Here is a 20,547-nt window from a genome sequence, read left to right on the forward strand (position 1 = left end):
AGAAAGAAAGAAAGAAAGAAAGAAAGATTCTGTTGGTAAGGATGTGGGAAAACAAACACTAGCATCACTTCTGATGAAAATGTTCAACTACCTTGAAGAGCACTTTGGCAATATCTAGCACTTTGGCAATATTGAGCCAGGCACAGTCGGCCAAACCTTTTATAAATTAAAGGAATTAGCTCTTTGTCAAAGGTACTACGCAAATATTTTCTCCAGTTTGTCATTTGTCTTTTTATTTTATGATAAGTTTTTCATGCTGAAGTTTTTGTTGTTGCTGTTTTTTTGAGATGGAGTCTCACTCAATCACCCACGCTGGAGTACAGTGACTCGGTGGCTCACTGCAACCTCCACCTCCCAGGTTCAAGTGATCCTCCTGCCTCAGCCTCCAGAGTAGCTGGGACTACAGGTGCCCACCACCACAGTTGGCTTATTTTTGTATTTTTAGTAGAGACAGGGTTTCACCATGCTGTCCAGGCTGGTCTCAAACTCCTGACTTCAGGTGATCCACCTGCCTCGGCCTCCCAAAGTGCTGGGATTACAGACATGAGCCACCATGCCTGGCCTCATGCTGAAGTTTTTAACTGAAAATGCACAGGCCAGCTGTGGTGGTTCATGCCTGTAATCCCAGCACTTTGGGAGGCTGAGGCAGGCGGATCACCTGAGGTTGGGAGTTCGAGACCAGCCTGACCAACATGGAGAAACCCCATCTAAAATTATAAAATAAAGTTATCTGGGCATGGTGGTTCATGCCTGTAATCCCAGCACTTTGGGAGGCTGAGGCAGGCGGATCACCTGAGGTTGGGAGTTCGAGACCAGCCTGACCAACATGGAGAAACCCCATCTAAAAATATAAAATATAAAAATTAGTCAGGTGTGGTGGTGTACACCTGTAATCCCAGCTTCTCTGGAGGCTGAGGCATAAGAATTGCTTTAACCCGGGAGGCAGAGGCTGCACTGAGCCGAGATCGCGCCACTGCACTCTAGCCTGGGCGACAGAGCGAGACTCTGTCTCAAAAAAAAAAACAAAAAACACACACACAAAACCAAACCAACCAAACAAAAAGCATCATATATATTAAGAGTAAAGTGTTGTTGGCGAAACTCTCGTTTGAAAAATTACATGCAATTGAACTGTATCACAGTCAAAAAAGCTTGAAAAATACTGGCTTAAAATGATTAAGAACAGGTCTTAAGTCCTGAGAACAACAGCCCAGTCAGAAGGCCCAACCCCTTTCCAGTTCTGCATTCTTTCTCCCCATGCCAAACCAGAAACCACAAAGAACGATGAGAAAGGGAGCAGGACTCTGACCCCTTACGGTGACCAGTTCACTCTTGGTAGATTCTGAGGTCTGCACATGGATCCCAGCAATGATCCTAGCTTGACATCGGAAGGATAAAACACTGTCCTGTTCCTCAATGGGGAATTCCAGCATCACAAAATTCTGGTCCCGAGAAGTCTTCTCTCTTTTTTGCTTGGCCATTTTTTTATTTAGTTCAAGTTTTTCAATTGTGAAGTGTATTGGGGCCTTTTCCTCTGGGACGGAACAGTTGACCCTCACGACCCCACCTTGGATGGCCTCTTTCTTGTCCAGGGTCACCCTGGGACTGGGCACTCCTATGGGGAAAGAGAAAGTCTGTCAGTATCAGCCTGACTGAGAGACACAAGCCTCCCTCTGCTGAGTGACTGTAGTGGACCCATGAGAGGACTCTTTTTTGTTCTCTGAATACCCAGTGCGACCTACCAGGTAATAACTGAACAGGTATATACCCAGCACAGTACCAGGTACTTTGAAAAATATAAAATCTGGTGGCCGAGGTGGGTGGATCTCTTGAGCCCAGGAGTTTGAGACCAGCCTGGGCAACACAGTGAAATGCCGTATCTACAAAAAAAAAAATTAGCCAGTGGTAGTTAGTGGTGCGCACTGGTAGTCCCAGCTACTTGGGAGGCTGAGGTGGGAGAATCGCTTCAGTCCAGGAGGTTGAGGTGGCAGTGAGCAGCGAGTCCACCACTGCACTCCAGCCTGGGCAACAGAGACCCTGTCTCAAAAAAGAAAAGAAAAGAGGAGAGGAGAGGAGAGGGGAGGGGAGGGGAAGGGAGGGGAAAGGAGAGGAAAGAAATAAAATATGCTCAATGGGAGTTAAGCTATGGGAAGCAAAGGCATAAGAATGAGACAATGGACTTTGGGGACTCAGGGGAAAGAGTGGGAGTGGGGCGAGGGATAAAAGACTACACATTGGGTACAGTGTACACTGATCAGGTGATGGGTGCACCAAAATCACAGAAATCACCACTAAGGCCACACAATGTGGCTCACATCTGTAATCCCAACGCTTTGGGAGGCTGAGGCAGGGGGATCACCTGAGGTCAGGAGTTCGAGACCAGCCTGGCCAACATGGCAAAACCCTGTCTCTACTAAAAATACAAAAACTTAGCTGGGCATGGTGGCAGGCACCTGTAACCCCAGCTACTTGGGAGGCTGAGACAGGAGAACTGCTTGAACCCCGAAGGCAGAGGTTGCAGTGAGCTGAGATCGCGCCACTGCACTCCAGCCTGTGCAACAGAGTGAGACTCTGTCGCAAAAAAAAGAAATTAAATAAATTAAAAAAAATTAGTTAAAAAAATAAAATATGGTCAAGATGTAGTTGGTGTTTTCAATGGTTTATAATCCCACTGGGAAGAGGACACAATCGGATTCCCAACAGATGATGCTTAGAGGGGAAAGGTAGTCAGTATTTGTCAGTGTCACTGTGATTGTTGTTACCCTTTATTGAATGCAGCCACAGGCTAGGACTGACTTTAATTTATTCCATGAACATTGACTGAATGCCTACTATGAGCCAGATTCATTGTTCAAGATATAAAAATAAACCAACCACCGTCTCTGTCTTTACAATTTCACTATCCAGAAGAGCAGACAGAAGTGTAAGAAAGGATGGCGATACTGAGTGAAATAGGAAATTCGTGAACCGGGCATGGTGGCTCACGCCTGTAATCCCAACACTCTGGGAGGCCAAGGCGGGTAAATCACTTGAGGTCAGGAGTTCGAGACCAGCCTGGCCAACATGGTAAAATCCCGTCTTTACTAAAAATACAAAAAATTATCCAGGCACAGTGGCGCGCGCCTGAAATCCAAGTTTCTTGGGAGGCTCAGACAGGAGAATTGCTTGAACCCAGGAGGCGAAGGTTGCAGTGAGCCAAGGTTGCACCATCACACTTTAGCCTGGGCGACGGAGGAAGACTCTGTCTCAAAATAAATAAATAAATTTCCATTTATTAGGAACTCACTAGGTGCTGGAAATTTTGCTAAGCACTCTACCCACATGACAGCTTTTAACCCTCTCAATAATTGCCTGAACTGGGTCTTGTTGTTATCTTCCTTTTACTGGTGAGGATTTTGAAGTTTAGAGCTGTTAAGGGACTTGCCCAGATTGTAACCCAGGCAGAGTGACTGCTGAATGCAGTGTCTTAACACACCACTGTGGCCTTTATACACACAAATACCCTTGAATGTAGAGAGAGCATCAGAGCTGTAATGACTGGCACCCTCGGGTAGATCAATTTTGTTTTGAAAAGAGAAGACGTCATTGAGTTGAGTCTTTTTTTTGAGACGGAGTCTCGTTCTATCGCCCAGGCTGGAGTGCAGTGGCGCGATCTCAGCTCACTGCAAGCTCTGCCTCCCGGGTTCACGCTTCTCCTGCCTCAGCCTCCTGACTAGTTGGGACTACAGGCGCCCGCCACCACACCCGGCTAATTTTTTGTATTTTTAGTAGAGACGGGGTTTCACTGTGTTAGCCAGGATGGTCTCGATCTCCTGACCTCGTGATTCACCCGCCTCAGCCTCCCAAAATGCTGGGATTACAAGTGTGAGCCACTGCGCCTGGCCTGAGTTGAGTCTTGAGGAAGAAATTGTAATTTATGAGATGAGAGGAAGAAACACTTTGGGAGGCCAAAGTAGGTGGATCACTTGAGGTCAGGGGTTCGAGACCAGCCTGACCAAATTAGTGAAACCCCATCTCTACTAAAAATACAAAATTAGGCAGGCGTGGTGGCACACACCTGTAATCCCAACTACTTGGGAGACTGAGGCAGGAGAATCACTTGAACCTGGGAGGTGGAGGTTGCAGTGAGCGGAGATAACGCCCCTGCACTCCAGCCTGGGCGACAGAGTGAGACTGCATCTCAAAAAAGAAAGAAAGAAAGAAAAAAGAAATAGCCTGGCCTATTGGAAATATATCTAGTGCTTACATTTTCAGGTAAGGAAAATGCCAGGCAGATGAATGAGAGGGTGATGGGTGGAGAGTTAAGTCCAGCGTCACTATTCATTCACAGCTGTTATTCACGCCACTGTGTTATGCTCCATCTGCTTGCCTGTGCTTAGTTCCAAGGACTCACCTCTCACCAACACCTGGTACTCTGATGTGGTTTTCTCTTTGTTGTTCACAATCACAGTACATTTGTACGTCCCTGAGTCATAGACCCGGGCTTCAGGAATAAAATAACTCTCTGTGCTCTTCATGGAGGAGATGTTGTAAAATAGCACGTCATCCTTATAGAACAGCATCTGGTGCTGAGGCTTGATGTGAGAGGTGGTGCTGACGTCCGCGTAGCACTGCAGGGTCAGGTTCTTCCCATTTTGCACCGTCCAGTCTGGCAGGCTCTTCATGTCGACACTGTTGATTGTGAAAGCTAAATGCAAAGGGAAGGAAGGCATTCATACCTGTTATCTCAGAAACAACATCATCCCAGTGACCTTCACCACATCAGATGTGATCTTATCCCATCCTATGCAGTATTGAGTCCAGGGGTCCTAACTGCCAGCAGGGCCAGGCTGATAGTAACGGTGCATAGTGGCTCAAGCAGGAGGCAGTTGGTACTAAGCTGCAACTTTTCCCACCAAGGCAAAGGAGCAGAGTATGATAAAGATGTAGAGCTAGGCATGGTGGCTCACGCCTATAATGCCAGCACTTCGGGAGGCGTGGGTGGATCACCTGAGGTTAGCAGTTCGAGACCAGCCTGGCTAACATCATGAAACCCCCTCTCTACTAAAAAATACAAAAATTAGCCAGGTGTGGTGGTGCATGCCTGTAATCCCAGCTACTTGAGAGGCTGAGGTACAAGAATCACTTGAACCTGGGAGGTGGGGGTTGCAGTGAGGCGAGATGGCACCACTGCACTCCAGCCTGGGTGACAGAGTGAGACTCTGCCTCAAAAAAAAAAAAAAAAGATGTAGGTATCCTGTGAGCTGCCACGTCTTGACCCCTGGAAGGAGCATAGGATTCAAGCAGTCAAGTGTTCAAGTCCTGGCTTATCATGTACTGTGTGACCCTGGGCAGCTAACTTCTCTAAGCTCAGTTTCCTTACCTGTAGGATGGGGTAGTCATATCTCATTAGGTCTTTGCAGGAAACATACAGGAGAGCAGCCAGAACATCTCCTGTACAGTGCCCGATATACATTAAGTGCTTAATAAATTACTGCTACCTCCATTCCAAAACCAGATAGTCATACACAGGCCCTCCTTCTCCACCCAGGCCTTACCGAATTAGCACAGTCCCAGCTGGCATTTTCTATCTGATGGGTTCTGAGGTTTCACCAGATGGTGAGGACTTGAAACCAGTTTTTAGGCTGCTACTTGCATGTTCAGCCTCACCTGCTACCAAGAAACAAAGACTACAGATTCCCCTCTGCCCACAACAGGAATCTCCAGTTAAAACCCAAAACAGCTACAACACTCAACCAGCTATCCAATCTCTGCCAGGAACTAGGCTCTGGGTCAACTGGCCAATAGTGTCATTTCTGGCCGATGTCCCCAGAACACAATTGGCTTATATCCAGCAACCATAGGCTGTCAATAGAATTTAGCTAACTACGGATCACATGTTGAGGCCCATTCACGGTAGCAGGCTGACAGAAGGGTGGATTGCTTAAAACTGGGTGCTCTCTAGCTATTGCCGTGTTTTTGTCAGTTGGTTGGTTGTAAGCCACTGCCCTGAAAATTCTCCAGGCTAGAAGATCCTGAACCATGCCCATGGGTCAGGACTTGTATCCAAACTTCAGCAAGACCAGGGTGGCCTGCTTTTTGAAGATCCTCTTGGCAATGCCTGTAGGTGCTTTTGTAGCCCACCTGTGGTCCTAGTTATACCCCTTGACTCAAAGCACTCACTATCTTCCCTGTGATTCTCTTTTCCAAGCACAAGAATTCGGGTTTAATCAGCACCATAAAATATTCACTCTCCAAATTCTTGTCAGAAAACAACTTCAAACATCTCATGTTCTATACACAGCTAAAAAAATATGGATGAAGCTAGATGCAGTGGCTCACGCCTGTAATCCCAGCATTTTGGGAGGCTGAGGCAGGAGGATCGCTTGAGCCCAGAAGTTTGAGACCAGCCTGGGCAACATGGCAAAACCCTGACTCTACAAAAATACAAAAAAAATCAGCCAGGCATAGTGGCATGCATCTGTAGTCCCAGCTACTCAGGAGGCTGAGGTGGGAGGATCACCTGAGCCTGGGAGGTCGAGGCTGAAGTGAGTCATGATCATGCCAGTGCACTCCAGCCTAGGTGACAGAGTTAGATTCTGCCTCAAAAAAAAGAAAAGAAAAGAAAAGAGGCTGGGTGCAGTGGCTCACAGCTGTATTCCCAGTGCTTTGAGAGGCCAAGGTGGATGAGTCACCTGAGCTCAGGAGTTTGAGACCAGCCTGACTAACATGATGAAACCCTGTCTCTACTAAAAGTACAAAATTAGCCAGGTGTGGTGGCACATGCCTGTAATCCCAGCTACTTAGTAGGCTGAGGCAGGAGAATCGCTTGAGCCCAGGAGGCAGAGGTTGCAGTGAGCTGAGATCGCGCCATTGCATTCCAGCCTGGGCAATAAGAGCAAAACTCCATCTAAAAAAAAAACTAAAATAAATAAATAAATAAAAAGTAACTGATCTGTAGGAGATTTGGAAAAAAAAAGTACTGAAAGCCCATGACCATAAAACCAGGTGTTTTTCCCAAATCCCTACATGTCCCCCCAGAAATTTCTACATGCCCATTCTCAAGGAAGCTATCTATCCAGCATCTGGACCTGGGATTGAAAGTGACTATGTCTGGTATGCTTTGTTAGCCCCCTATCTATCTCCATGAAGTGTGAATAATGCAATCATGGAATTTAAAATTTTTTATTTAAATTTGCGAGTGAATGGAGCAGTCAAATGTTTAAAACTCTCAAAGACAGATGATATGATATGTAAAAACCTCAAAGAGTCTACAGACAAATTATTTGAAATAAATGTGAGTTTAGAAAGGTGGCTGGATAAGGCTGGGAATGGCAGCTCACACCTGTAATCCCGGCATTTTGGGAGGCCAGGAGTTCGAGACCAGCCTGGCTAACATGGTGAAAACCCATCTCTACCAAAAATATAAAAATTAGCTAGACATGGTGGCATGCACCCATAATCCCAGCTACTTGGGAGGCTGAGGCAGCAGAATCACTTGAAGCTGGAAGGCAGAGGTTGCAGTGAGCTGAGATCACAACACTGCACTGGGTGACAGAACAATACTCTGTCTGCAAAACCACAAACAAACAAACAAAAAAAGAAAGGTGGCTGGATATAAGATTAATATTTTACAAGTCAGCATAGTGGTCATCTCTGGAGGGAGGGACTATGGGTAGGGAGAAGCACAGATGCAAGCTATTAAGAAGTGATCTTTTGGGATGTTGGTCTGGGATGTTGATGAGACGTTGTCCCTAATTTCACAAAGTGTTCCAACAGCACCAGGAAACACTGTGTTTATGATGAACAACTGATTTATTTCTATCTTGTGGATTCTGAGAATGTTCTAATGGACCTTGTTCCCCTTTTTGCTTTGATTGCTAACACACAACCAAAATTTCACCTCTGCTTCTAGCAATCTTTGGGATGTATTTTGTGCTAAATGGGCCATGGCTTTATTTCCCTGCCTTTATTTTTCTCTCGTCCTGATTTCCTCATTAATTGTATCTTGTTAAACAACAGTACATAATTTTTATAAGTGGTCCTAAGTCGTTTTTTTGGAATAAGAAAAAAGTTAGCTAGCTGGCCAGAGATACTGGCAAAACCTATCCTTTCCCTCTCTTTTAACAAAGTTAGGCCTTTTTTGGGTAATTGAAATTTAATCTGCAATTTTAAAATGAGTACCACAGTTTGTGTCTGCTACTATATTCTGAGCAATTAATTTAACAACAACAACAACAACAAAAATGGTGTCTGATCAGTCCATGAGGTAAAACAAGGTGATGGTTTAAATTCAAGTCATTTCCCCCAGCGTTACTCTTTGGAACTCTCTTTTTTGTCTTTATGTGCAACTTACAAGCTCCTGATTTAAGGAGCCTGCTGGATGGGCTCTCGACACAAAATTTTCTTTGGACCAGCCAGGCACGGTGGCTTATGCCTGTAATCCCAGCACTTTGGGAGGCCGAGGCAGGTGGATCACTTGAGGTCAGGAGTTCAAGATCAGCCTGGCCAACATGGCGAAACCCTGTCTCTACTGAAAATACAAAATTATCTGGGTGTGGTGGTAGACGCCTGTAATCCCAGCTACTCGGGAGGCTGAGGCAGGAGAACTGCTTGAACCTGGGAGGCAGAGGTTGCAGTGAGTCAAGGTCATGCCATTGCACTCCAGCCTGGGCAACAAGAGCAAAACTCCATGTCAAAAAAATTTTTTTTTCTTTGGACCATATTAATTTCTCTGCACCCCTCAAGTAATATAGTTCCCTCCCATCCAATCTCTTCCCTCTCAGAGACAATTAGGTCTCCTTCCATGACCTCTTCAGTACTTCCTCCTTCATTTTAAGCTATGCTGTGTATTCCAGTGACTCAAACAGGAGAGCAGAAATCAAGTGCATGGAGCCAGACCTGCGCCAAATCTCATCTCTGCTACTAACAAAGCTGTGTGACCTTTGGCACGTCCCTAAATTCCTCTGAGCTTCAGTTTGCTTATCCATACAATAGGCACAAGGAACTCAAGTATAAATGAGAACCTGAGTTTAAGTACTTAGAGTTCCTGGCACCTATAAAGTGCTTGAGAAATGTTAGGTAGATTCTTCCAGTTACAGAAATAAAGTCAACACTTTTTTTTTTTTAATTTTAATTTTTTAGTGTTGGGGTCTTACTATGTTGTCCAGGCTATTCTTAAACTCCTGGCCTCAAGCAATCGTCCTGCCTCAGCCTCCCCAAGTGCTGCTATTATAGGCATGAGTTGAAAATCAACTATTCAGAGCTTTAAAGCTGTGTCTCCACTCCATGTTTCTAGGGCTTTTCTTTTTTTTCAAGTAAAAACCATATTTAAGGCTAGGCGTGGTGGCTCATGCCTGTAATCCCAGAACTTTGGGAGGCTGAGGTGGGCAGATCACTTGAGGTCAGGAGTTCAAAACCAGCCTCCTGGCTAACATGGTGAAACTGCATCTCTACTAAAGATACAAACACTAGCCAGGCATGGTGGCAGGTGCCTGTAATCCCAGCTACTCAGGAGGCTGGGGCAGGAGAATCACTTGAACCCGGGAGGCGGAGATTGCAGTGAGCCGAGATCGCACCACTGCACTCCAACCTGGGTGACAAAGCTAGACTCCATCTCAAAAAAATAAATAAAACAAAAACAAAACAAAAACCATATTTAACATTTTCAGGTTAATTTATAGTGACTTATCCAGCCTCCCAGTTTTGCTCACTCCACTGCGTGCTCTCCACACGAGTCATTCATCTGCTCTCCTGTTTACTGAACGAGCTCCCATCCCTGACTGGTCATGCCCTAGACCAGCAGACAGTGCTGGATACAGAAGGGAGTCAGACACACCAGGTTCAAACCCCTGATCCCACAGTCCTTAGCTGGGTGATCTTGGGAGTTATCTAACCTCTCTGGGCCACCACGTCTCCACCTACAAAATAAGAACACGAATATCTGCCTTCTCCGGTAACTTTAACCTAAACAGTGACTGCACCAAAGTAGCTGAGGGCACAGAAGGGGCCGTGTATATACTGCCCAGTGCCTGGCCCCTGGTTGACATCTTCTGCCTTCTTCCTTAGCACCATTCATAGCAAACATTTAAGGGGGTTTTTCTGTGCCAAGCACTGTCCCCCACACTGGGGGTTCAGAGAACAGTGAGGCTGGCAGTCTGCCCTTGGAGAGCTTGGTCTGCACTCCACAGCTCTTCCTACTCTGGGCCATCCAGCCTCAACACAATCCTTGCCTGAGCCTCCTACTGAGCAGTCCTAGTTCATTTGATTTTTATAAAAGCCCTCCCTTTTAAAAAAACAATTTTAAAGCAAATTTGACTAAAGCACCAAGCAGTGGTTTTTTTAGTGGGGCTGGTACCCACTAGCACGGGGCACTTCCACCATCTTGCTTTTATAAGCAACTCTAACACACATCATCTGCTCAAAGAAACAAACTCGGCCAGGCGTGGTGGCTCACACCTGTAATCTCAGCTCTTTGGGAGGCCTAGGCGGGTGGATCACCTGAGGTCAAGAGTTTGAGACCCACTGGCCAACATGGTGAAACCTCGCCTCTACTAAAAATACAAAAATTAGCTGGGCATGGTAGTGGGCACCTGTAATCCCAGCTACTCAGGAGGCTGAGGCAGGAGAATCACTTGAACCCAGGAGGTGGAGGTTGCAGTGAGCCAAGATCGCGCCACTGCACTCCAGCCTGGGCAATAGAGCAAAAACTCCATCTCAAAAAATAAATTAATTAACAATAAACGAACTCAGTGTATGCACTGGCAGGAACACCACATTCCTATGGCTAGCTTGAACAGACAAAGGAGAAGAGAGGGCAGGATGGAAAAAGGAAAAGCATTTTATAAAATCTATCAAGATATGAGTCTCAGCCCTTCATCTTAACACAAATATCATTGACAAAACAACAAAAACAGTGGCCTGGTTTTTACTGCCACAACAACCACCACCTCCCTTGCTATAGCTGCTCTTCAAGATGCCTCCACAATGATCCTTGCGCTCTGCTCATCACACTTACATGTGGTCGCCTCCCACATTAACATCAACCAACAAAATACTCCATCAGGTAATAAAAGATAATGCAGCTTTCATCCCAGCCACTCTCTTCTCCTGTCTGGGATCCCTCATTCTGGGCAAAGCCAGCAGTCATGTCATGAGTAGCCCATGGACGGCCCCCAGGATGAGGAATTAAGGCCTCCAGCCCATAGCCTCGGGAGTGAGCTCGGAAGCAGATTCTCCAGACTCAGTCAAGCCTTCAGATAAACCGCAACCCTGACCAACAATTTATCTGTGATCTAATGAGACCCGGTGCCAGCACCACCCAACTCAGCCACTCCTGCATTCCTGACCCTCAGAAACTTCGGGATAATAAATCTGTGTTATCTTAAGCCAGTAAGTTTTAGGTAAATTGCTAAGCAGCAGTAAGTAACAAATATGCTATACAACCAAACTTCAAAAGTCTCTACTCCATTCTTGTTTTGATGATATGGAAAACATTATCTTCTTTCTAAATAAACCAGCTAAGCCCAGCCAAACTGAATTACTGCCTGGAGGTCTCACTATTTACACAGTGACTGTTCACAACCCGGGGGACACGGACACAGGCCCTGGGAGGTGCATGGGTGGGTATTAGGAGGCTCATCAACCACCTCCAATTGTGTGCAAATGTGTGCTTTTTCTGGAGAGAGGGCTCACAGATTTCCTTACTGAATCCCAAAGGGCTCAGGACTATTGTGATGAAGGGTGGGGCTGTGGGACAGCCTAAAGAGGTCAGATCTTTTCAACCTGGAGAGATGAAGGTTGACAGAGAAGGATCCAAAGTTGTGAAGTCACCACGGAAGAGCCAGTGACCACAGTGCCAAACCCCAAAATGCTAAAACAGTGGGACCTTGACCTCAAGGCCACTCATCAATAGATGGTGGCGCTCCCTGGAAACATGCGGCACCATGAGTCGGCCAGCCACCTGGCCCTCAACCTGGAAATGACTCAGAGAGAAAGTGGAGGGTGCAGGAGAAGGAGGGGCTGCCCACCCTCATCAGGAAAATTACTGGGAGCCATGAAGCATAGAGCCCCTGATGAACTTCTGTGTTCATCTGAGAGCACGCTGAGCCATCTTCCTGCCCGAATCTCAAGCATCTCCAAGTTCAGTTCAAGTTTCCATCAATGAGACATGTGTCGAGCATCTGTGCCAGGTCCTGGGCTGACAGAGTAAATAAGAAATCATCCTTGCTGTCCCAAACAGCGAAGGTTGGTGGGGCCCACATAGCTGGACTCCAGTGATATCAGTAAGCACCAAGAGGAAGGGCTGCCCAGGAGAGGTCAAGGAGTCTGAAGGAAGTGACCACTGAACTGAACCTGCCAGGCCAAGGACAGGCAGTGGGGTGCTCCAGGTAGGAGAACAGCGTGTACCAGGACACAGGGGTGTGAGAAACCAGTGCATTCTGGGCATGGCCCATTACAGAAACCAGAGTGTGGGGCTAGAGAGGCCAGGTGGCTGGGTCTGTGGTGCCAGAATGGAGGGCCAGCCTGCTGTGCTGACAAGCTGGGCCCTGTTCTGAAGGTGTCAGGAGGGGTGTGACAGCACCCGAGGCCAGTAAACAACCTGGAAGTGGTCCAGGTGAAAGCTGATGAGGCCTGAGCTAGGTGGGTGCAGTGGGGATGAGGGAAGGATAGGCTGGGGATCTCTTGAGTGGACTCAACAGGACTTGTTTCTAGGGTGTTGAAAATGTTCTAGAAAGAATCCCAGCACTTTGGGAGGCTGAGGCAGGTGATCACTTAAGGTCAGGAGTTTGAGAACAGCCTGGCCAACATGGTGAAACCTCGTCTCTACTAAAATTACAAAAATTAGCCGGGCATGGTGGTATGTGCCTGTAACTGCAGCTACTCAGGAAGCTGAGTCAGGAGAATTGCTTGAATCTGGGAGGTGAAGGTTGTAGTGAGCTGAGATCCAACCACTGCACTCCAGCCTGGGCGACAAAAAAAAAAAAAAAAAGAAAGAATATGTTCTAGAACTAGACAATGGTGATGGTTGCACAACACTGTGAATGTACTAAATGTCATGAGTAATAAATGTCATATTATTTTACCACAATTTAAAAAAAGATTTTTTATTTTACCACAATTTAAAAAAAGATTTTGTTTGACTGGCTATGGGGTTGAAAGAATGGAAGATAAACTTCCTGGATTAGATTCCCAGGAGGATGTATGTGCCACCAAACTAAAATAGAAAATGCCACACGCAGCTGGGTGTGGTGGCTCATGTCTGTTATCCCAGCACTTTGGGAGGCCAAGCAGGAGGATGGCTTAAGTCCAGGAGTTCGAGACCAGCCTGGGCAACAAAATGAGACTCTAGTCTCTACAAAAACAAAAACAAAACTAAAACTAAACAAACAAACAAACAAACAAAAAAACAGAAAAAGATAAGGAAGGAAGACAAAGTGATGGTGGTACAGCTGGGTGCCAGGGGCCAGTAGGAGGACCGAGAGGAGACATCAAAGGTCAGCCTGTGTTAACTGGAGGCTCAAGGCAGAGGCCAGGTCTGGACAGTGAAGGTGGGAGGCGTGTGGATTTAGGGGAGGGGGGAATGTGGAGGTGTTGAGAGAGGAGCTGGTCTCCAGGGAGGATAAGACCAGGAGCCTGCAGAGACCAGGACAGGGTTCAGACTCCAGGAGAAGACAAAGTAAGTTCAAAGTCAGCCCTGGGGGAGCAGGAGGAGGGTTTGTTAGAGAGGGAGGAGACAAAGCAGGGAAGAGGATGGAGAAGGTCAAGGAGGGAGGCTTTGGGGCATGATCAAAAGTCAAAGGCAGGAAAGGGGTACAGGGAGCTGAGGGCTGGAAGTGTCCGTTGCATTTGGCATCAGGTGGTCCTTGGTGACCCCTCAGCCAGAGGAGACCCAACAGCCAGAGAAGTGGGGCCTGAGGCCAGGCTGCTGGGAGGCAAGGAGTGTCTGAGAGGTAACGGGGGTAGGGACAGATCATAAACTAACTTTCAGAGAGGTTTGACTGAGAAAGGAAACTAGAAAGGCCAGATGTGGGGGACACAAGATAAATGGCGGGGCTGGGTGCCTGCATGTGCTTTTTCTTTTTCCTAAAAAAAGAGTTCTCATTCATGTTTGTACACGGAGAGAACAGAGCCAGAAGCAGAAATAGAGATTCTACAAGTGGTGGTAGGGGAGAGGGACATGAATGCAAGTAGGTGTGGGGTCCTGGGGGTGATGCAGGGGCTCAGCCTGGCTGGCCCCGATCAGCTGAGGAGCGGAGTGCACGTGTCCTCCCAGGCCGGGAGGGAAGCCGAGAGGATGGGTGGGGAGGCTGATAAGCCCACAGCCAGGCCCAGGCGGGAAGTTGAGGGAGTTCCCTCCAGATGACTGTTTTCTAGGTGAAGATGGGGCAGCAGTCACCCACTGAGGCAAGGCAGCTGCAGTGAGGTGCGAGGAGGGGAACAAGGAGGCCTGAGATGAAAGGAAGGGAAAGGGCTGAGGCTGTCCCAGGACCCCAGCCACAGAGCGGGAGATGCAGAGCAAGCCTGCAGGCCACGCACTGCAAATGCTGGCCTTGGGGGGCCTAAGGAATGGAGACCTCGTTCCAGCCCCCGCCCTGTCCACCCCCAGTGTTGACCCTGCTCGCTTGGTGCCTTGTGGCCTCCAGATCTGTTTCCTTGAGTGTAAAACAAGGCAGAGGCCCCAGGAAGCGGTGGGAGAGTCGCTCCCTGTACTACGTTCTGTAGTTCCAGTGTCTTCCCTGAAGGTACAAAGAACATTCTCTAGGAACCCAAAGAAGCGAGCAATTGATTTCCATGTGGGATGGAGGGGGAGAGGGGAGAGCACCACGGTTTTGGGAAACAGGATGTTGCAGGTGAGAAAAAGAGGAACCCCAAAGCGTGCATGTCTGTAGGGCAGGGTCTGGGCCAAAGGGTGTGGTCTGGGAGGGTACCAGGGCTGGAGTGGACAAAGGGAGAGTAGGTGGGGCAGGAGCCACAGTTGTAAAGGTGGGCTAGGACTGTGTAGTAAACACCACTGTCATTTACCAATCACTGCGTGACAGGGGCCAATGAATCACCTCCTTTTGTCCAGTCTCAACCTCATACCCACTTCATGCCCATGAAGTTCTCTTATCATCCCCATGTTACAGATTGGGAAAATAGCTCAAAGAGGTTAAGTAAAACTGGTCTGAAAGATTTGAGTCAGGCTTATGGCTCCAGACAAATGGTGCAGCTTCAGAGAGTAGAAGTTCCAGTGCCAGTGCCCAGCCAACTGCCTCTCTCATGGACAAATCGGTTCTTTCTTTCTTTCTTTCTTTTTTCTGAGACAAAGTCCTGCTTCATTGCCCAGGCTGCAGTGCAGTGGCATGATCTTGGCTCACCAAATCTGTGCCTCCCAGGTTCAAGCGATTCTCATGCCCCTGCCTCCCAAGTAGCTGGGATTACAGGCATGTGCCACCATGTCCAGCTAATTTTTTGTATTTTTAGTAGAGACGGGGTTTCGCTATGTTGGCCAGGCTGGTTTTGAATTCCTGGCTTCAAGTGATTCGGCCACCTCAGTCTCCCAAAGTGCTGGCATTACAGGGGTGAGCCAACACAGCTGGTAAAATCGGTTATTTCTGAGGCTTGGTGACACCATCAGTCCAGCAGGATAATTATGAAGATAATGGATATCCTGCCTCCCTGGGTTGCCACGGGGATCAAATGCCCAAAGAAGCACTGTACAGTTGAGCAGAGAAGTCTGCCAGAGTTCTTTGCCAGTGGCCAACTAGCCCTCCCCAGCCTGGGGCCACTGCTCTGAAGCTTGACTCACCAGCTAGCCTTGCCCATGGACTTCACTTCCAAAGAGCTGTGCAATTTGCCTGCAACCCAGTCACCTCCATTCTTTGCTGATTGCAGTGACTTCTGACAAGGAAATAGCGTTCTGTGGGCTCTCCCTCTATTCACAGCCCCAGAATACTAGTGAGCCCCCTCATTCATGTGGTCCCAGAAGAAGCAGAACAGGACCCTCTCATCTCAAGACAAAGGTTCAAAATTAGCTCTAAAGTGGAAGATAAGCCAGGCTTCAAAGATAGGCAGCACCCCCCTTCCCTATGTGCAAGCATAAAATATTATAGATACACTTGTAGTCTCACAGGTGAATGGAAAATGAGCTCCAGTGTGTGATTTTTATCATTTAGGAGTAAAAATGTAGCAACAATTTAAACTAGAATCTGTCTTCATATGTCTAACAGATCAATTATATCTTATTTGCAAATAAAAACAATTGGGGATAGTTTACAATATTCAAATAATTTTTATGCTAAAAAAAAACTAATTATGGAATTGCTCATAAAAAAAAAAAAATCACCTCCCCATCCCCAAAAAACAGCAATGCACTGGAATCTAGAAAATGTGAGGCCGGGCACGGTGGCTCACACCTGTAATCCCCAGCACTTTGGAAGGCTGAGGCGGGCGGATCACCTGAGGTTAGGAGTTCGAGACCAGCCTGGCCAACATGGTGAAACCCCATTTCTACTAAAAATACAAAAATTAACTGGGCGTGGTGGTGCACGCCTGTAATTCCAGCTACTTAGGAGGCTGAGACAGGAGAATCCCTTGAACCCAGGAGGTGGAGGGTGCAGTGAACCAAGATTGCGCCACTCCACTCCAGTCTGGGTGACAGAGACTCTGTCTCAAAAAAAAAAAAGAAAAAAAAAAAGAAAATGCATGCTACTTATAATTGTGCTTTTTGCCATTTTTTAATAAAAGTAACGGCAAAAACCACAATTACTTTGCAACAATCTAATATATTTTTAGACTAGTCAAGTGTAGTAGTAAGAACAAAGAACATGGAGTTTGATCTGTAACTGACTAAACAATTCATCAAGATAAACTACTACCTTCAGACCAGCCAAGGAAACGTATGCTACTTCTAAAGCACACTGACCAGAACTTGGCTTAGATCTAAGCCTTTCTAAAAATGCCCACATGGGATAAACTTTAGTTCTCAATTGGAATCTTTTCCTTAATTGTTAGTAATGTCAAACAAACCCCAACAATTTGACATGCGTTTTAGCCATCACAGAAGAGAAAGCAGGAAACCAGATAGAAACACCTGTTACAGTGGAAACATCAGACTTACAGTTTTTGTGACCCTCAAGGCTTGAACCTGCAAGAAACAGAAGAAACATGTTGATTCCAGAAGCTTCGATGCTCATGGAGTTAAAGTGATGTGGAAAGAGAGTAAACACTCACAGAGCAGAAGGGTCAGCAGGACTCCGAGCCACATCGTGGCCCCTCGGGCCCGCCTCGGCTGCATCCTGAGAGTGAAGACTGCAGGCACAGTTAGTTCTGCCTTCGGGCCATGGCTCACTCAGCAGAAGGCACTGCCCACAAGTCACCGCTGAGAAACCCGCCCTGTGAAAAGCAGAAACCACTCTGGTCACTTCTCCCGGCGCCTGCAGGGAGACCGGCTGTGGCGCTGGTCAGGTAATGGCAGCCATGGCTGGAAACCGGGAACAATGGGGCCTGGGCTGGCCTGATATCTCCTCAGGAAATGACCGGCCTTCCTGCGGGGCCACCGAACGCGGCCGCTTTGTTTAGTTTCTTTAGGGAAAAAACAAGGCACAAGTGACATTTGTCTCGGCATTCTTAAACCTCCCTCTGTCTCGCTTGGGTTTGGGGGCCCTTCTCATGGCATAGTGAGGGGATTCCTCCCTACCTTCAGCCTCCACCCAAAGGGTTTCTCTCCCAGGACATCCAGAAAGATCTCTCTGCTTTTCCGGTCCTCCGCTTCCCCCATCAAAGAGGACTTTTCCCACACAGCATAAGTCTGGGCCCCCTGCCTTTCCTGGGCTGGCTTTTCCCCAAAATTGCAGGTTTGTCAAAGAGACCTGCTGCTCAGGAAGGCTGAGCTTGGAGCACAGCGGAACTTAGGTGGGAGAATAGCAGAGGAAGTAGTGGACAAAGAGGACCCTTGGGCGTAGGCTAGCTTAAGCAATAGCAAAAGCATAAGATGTAAGATAGTTGAAGAAGAACATATGAAAGGAAGTAAGCAGTAAGAATAGAATCAACAGCTGGGCACGGTGGCTCACACCTGTAATCCCAGCACTTTGGGAGGACAAGGCAGTGGATCACGAGGTTAGGGGTTCGAGACCAGCCTGACCAACATGGTGAAACCCCACCTCTACTAAAAAAAAAAAAAAATACAAAAATTAGCCAGGTGTGGTGGCACATGCCTGTAATCCCAGCTACCTGGGAGGCTGAGGCAGGAGAATCGCTTGAACCTGGGAGGCAGAGGTTGCAGTGAGCTGAGATTGCACCACTGTACTCCAGCCTGGGCAACAGAGTGAGACTCCATCTCAAAAAAAAAGAATAGAATTAACTTCTTCCATGGAAATAAGGAGTGACATGTTCACCCAATATCATACCCTTTAGAAGATGACTTCAAGCTTAAAAATACACTATTCTTACTCCTTCAAGCCTCAAAATACACTATTCCTACTCCTTTTAAAAGAAAATACCTTGTAGTTTTTAGATTGACCTTTGGGGCCAGGCATTGTGGCTCATACCTGTAATCTTTGGATTGCCTGAGGTCAGGAGTTTCAGACCAGCCGGGCCAACATGGTGAAATCCTGTCTCCAATAAAAATACAAAAATTAGCTGGGTATGGTGGCACATGCCTATAATCCCAGCTACCCAGGAGGCTGAAGCAGGAGAATCGCTTGAACCCGGGAGGTGGAGGTTATAGTGAGCCAAGATCAAACCACTGCACTCCAGCCTAGGGTGACAGAGCAAGACTTTGTCTCAAAAAAAAAAAAAAATTGGCCTTTGGACTATTCATTGGGTAATAGATATTTTGATGGTAGAAAATACTAGAATCTGGCCAAGGCGCAGTGGCTCATGCCTGTAATCCCAGCACTTTGGGAGGCTGAGGCAAGCAGATGACTTGAGGTCAGGAGTTCAAGACCAACCTGGCCAACAGGGAGAAACCCCGTCTCTACTAAAAATACAAAAATTAGCCTTAGCCGGGCATGAAGGTGTGCACCTGTAATCCCAGCTACTCAGGAGGCTGAGGCAGGAGAACTCAGAAGGCGGAGGTTGCCGTGAGCTGAGATTGTACCACTGTACTCCAGCCTAGGTGACAGAAGTAAAACTCCATCTCAAAAAAAAAAAAGAAAGAAAGAAAGAAAAAAACTACTGAAATCTGACCCTTTGCATCAGTTTCTAAAAATCTAACTTGTTAGAGTCAAAGTTATGGGATGTTTTGGAAAAGAAGCAAACCAGGTGGATATTAATAGCACATCAGAATCTCTCAGACTGTCCTAATATTTTATGGTGTTTATAGTCTGTAATTTAAAACATCTATCAAATATTGCCACAGAAAGTAATATAATAGATAAGGGAGTAAGCAGTAAGTTGGGACATGCGAGGTAAGAGAAGTAAGTTGGAAGGACTTCCAGTAGCTATTTGGTCACAAAAAATAAAAGTAAAGATGGGCAATTTGGTCACAAGAGGTAAAGTAGGGGTAAACAAGGTTGAGCTTACAAGAAATAAAGTAGGGTTAAGGCGCAATAAGAGAAAGGCAAGTGATGTTAAGCAAGTGAGGAAAAACATGCAAAAGGCCAAGAAATGTAACAAACCGGTGCTGATAACCACTCGCAGGCCAGCCCACTCACCCCTCTCCGAGTGGCGCTGTGCTTAATCAATCATTTGCTGCTTTGCTGTTTGTACGTGTGTCATGTCCAATTCTTCGTTCATGGTACCAACAGCCTGGAGCTGCACGGCGCCATCTGGTAACAGAACTAGTAAGCTCTACCTGGCCTTTGGTGTGGATGACATACGCAGCCCTGTGAGAGGCCCCTCTCCAGCCTGCACCCCTAAACAAATGCGTACTTTACTGGGCCACTATGCAGGAGCTTTCTAAGATATACATCATTTCTGCCAGGCACGGTGGCTCAGGCCCATAATCCCACCACTTTGGGAGGCCAAGGCGGGCGGATCACCTGAGGTCAGGAGTTTGAGACCAGCCTGACCAACATGGAGAAACCCCATCTTTACTAAAAATACAAAAATTAATCAGGCGTGTTGGCACATGCCTGTAAACCCAGCTACTCGGGAGGCTGAGGCAGGAGAATTGCTTGAATCTGGGAGGTGGAGGTTGTGGTAAGCCGAGATTACGCTATTGCACTCCAGCCTGGGCAACAAGAGCAAAACGCCATCTCAAAAAAAAAGAAGATGTACATCGTTTCCTTTCATTCCTCTGTTTGAGACAGGAAAAAGTCAATTTACAGCCCGCCATAAAAAGCCTTTGCTTACCTTTCAAGCCTAGTCTCACCACTTCCTTCCTTGCACCTACATTATGGCTGCTAGAATTTCTAGTTCCCAGCACTCTTCATCTGTCTGTGCCTTTGCTGGGGCTGCTCCCCTACTTGGAATGCCTCCCCACTTCTTTCCAAGCAAATTCCTACCCAACCTTCCTAACTCAGTTCAGGAATCCGTTTCTGCAGAATTTTTCCTTATCTTCCCCAGACTGAGCTGCCCTTCCTCTGCACCCCTCTCACCTCCCTGGTTTTCCCTCTGTCAGACATTTTTTTTTTTTTTTTTTTT

General features: G+C 47.0%; 1 protein-coding gene across 1 annotated transcript in view; it reads right to left on the minus strand.

Moving 5' to 3' along the window:
* Positions 1-20,547, minus strand: part of PECAM1 (platelet/endothelial cell adhesion molecule 1) — a 111,725-nt gene that overhangs the window by 71,212 nt on the left and 19,966 nt on the right. Inside the window, exons 2-5 of the mRNA XM_011997113.1 lie at positions 17,194-17,355; positions 17,081-17,107; positions 4,394-4,687; positions 1,310-1,615 (exon numbers count right to left, since the gene is read on the minus strand). Coding sequence (XP_011852503.1) covers positions 1,310-1,615; positions 4,394-4,687; positions 17,081-17,107; positions 17,194-17,257 — 691 coding nt within the window. The 5' untranslated portion in view covers positions 17,258-17,355. The remainder of the gene's footprint in view (positions 1-1,309; positions 1,616-4,393; positions 4,688-17,080; positions 17,108-17,193; positions 17,356-20,547) is intronic.

Source organism: Mandrillus leucophaeus, unplaced genomic scaffold (assembly GCF_000951045.1).
Source record: "Mandrillus leucophaeus isolate KB7577 unplaced genomic scaffold, Mleu.le_1.0 Scaffold530, whole genome shotgun sequence".
Classification (NCBI taxonomy): domain Eukaryota; kingdom Metazoa; phylum Chordata; class Mammalia; order Primates; family Cercopithecidae; genus Mandrillus; species Mandrillus leucophaeus.